We start from the raw sequence: 1,086 nt of genomic DNA on the forward strand, positions 1-1,086 counted from the left end.
CTACATTCATTCTCATTCCATCTATAAGGGCTAGTTGCTCATAACGACTTTTCACCCACTCTGCATCGTCGAGCTCAGCTTCTTGTATGATCCTTAGGGAAGGAATTTCTACCTCAGCGGGAATGACAACCTCTATACCGTAAACCAGCATATAAGGGGTGGCCCTGGTTGATGTGAGGACTGTGGTGCGATATCCCAGAATGGCAAATGATAACTTCTCGTGCCACTGTTTGTGCCTCTATATCATTTTTCTCAATATCTTCTTGATATTTTTGTTGGCGGCTTCTACAGCTCCATTCATCTGAGGCTTGTAAGCTGTAAAATTCTTTTGTTTGATCTTGAAGGTTTCACACATAGCTTTCATCAAGTCACTGTTGAGTTTGGAGCCATTATCAGTGATGATTAACTCTAGAATTCCGAATCGACAAACAATGCGGTCGCGGACAAAGTCTGCCATGACTTTCTTAGTCACTGCTCTGTAAGATGCTGCTTCGACCCATTTGGTGAAATAGTCGATGGCTACTAGGATAAACCTATGTCCGTTGGAAGCAGCAGGCTCGATTGGTCCGATACATCCATTCCCTAGGCAGCGAACGACCACGGTGAGCTTATTGTGTTGAGCTCGCTCGGAGGTACCTTTATCATGTCTGCATGTATCTGACAATGGTGGCATTTCCGGACATACTAGATGCAGTCTGTTTCCATAGTCATCCAAAAGTAACCAGCCCGGAGTATCTTCTTTGCTAAGATAAAACTGTTCATATGTGGACCGCAGGTCCCCGCATGAATTTCCTCTGGTAGCCTGGATGCTTCCTTTGCATCGACACATCTTAATAATCCCAAGTTAGGAGTCCTCCTATACAGGATTCCTCCGCTGTGAAAGAAGTTGTTGGACAATCTCCGAATTGTGCATTTTTGAATAGGATTAGCAAGCTTCGGGTACTCTCCTTTTGCCAAATATTCTTTGATATCATGAAACCAAGGCTTTCCGTCTGCTTTTTCTTCAACATGGGCGCAGTAAACTGGCTGATCATGGATCATCACTGGAATAGGATCAATGAAATACTTTTCTGGATGTTGTATCAT

The 1,086-nt window shown here is 43.7% G+C and overlaps 1 protein-coding gene across 1 annotated transcript; it reads right to left on the reverse strand.

Moving 5' to 3' along the window:
• Positions 1-238: 238 nt before the first annotated feature.
• Positions 239-1,086, reverse strand: LOC138868992 (uncharacterized). Its single transcript, XM_070146577.1, has 2 exons — positions 863-1,086; positions 239-371 (listed from the first exon to the last, which is right to left on the reverse strand). The coding sequence occupies exons 1-2, from the start codon at positions 1,084-1,086 to the stop codon at positions 239-241; spliced, it is 357 nt and encodes a 118-aa protein (XP_070002678.1).

Source organism: Nicotiana sylvestris, chromosome 5, assembly GCF_000393655.2.
Source record: "Nicotiana sylvestris chromosome 5, ASM39365v2, whole genome shotgun sequence".
Lineage (NCBI taxonomy): Eukaryota > Viridiplantae > Streptophyta > Magnoliopsida > Solanales > Solanaceae > Nicotiana > Nicotiana sylvestris.

Coding starts and splice junctions, on each gene's coding strand:
- LOC138868992 (XM_070146577.1), bottom strand. CDS start 1,086: ATGATACAACATCCAGAAAAGTATTTCATTGATCCTATTCCAGTGATG. Junction 372..862: donor TTTCACAGCGGAGGAATCCT/GTATAGGAGGAC, acceptor CAAACTCAACAG/TGACTTGATGAAAGCTATGT.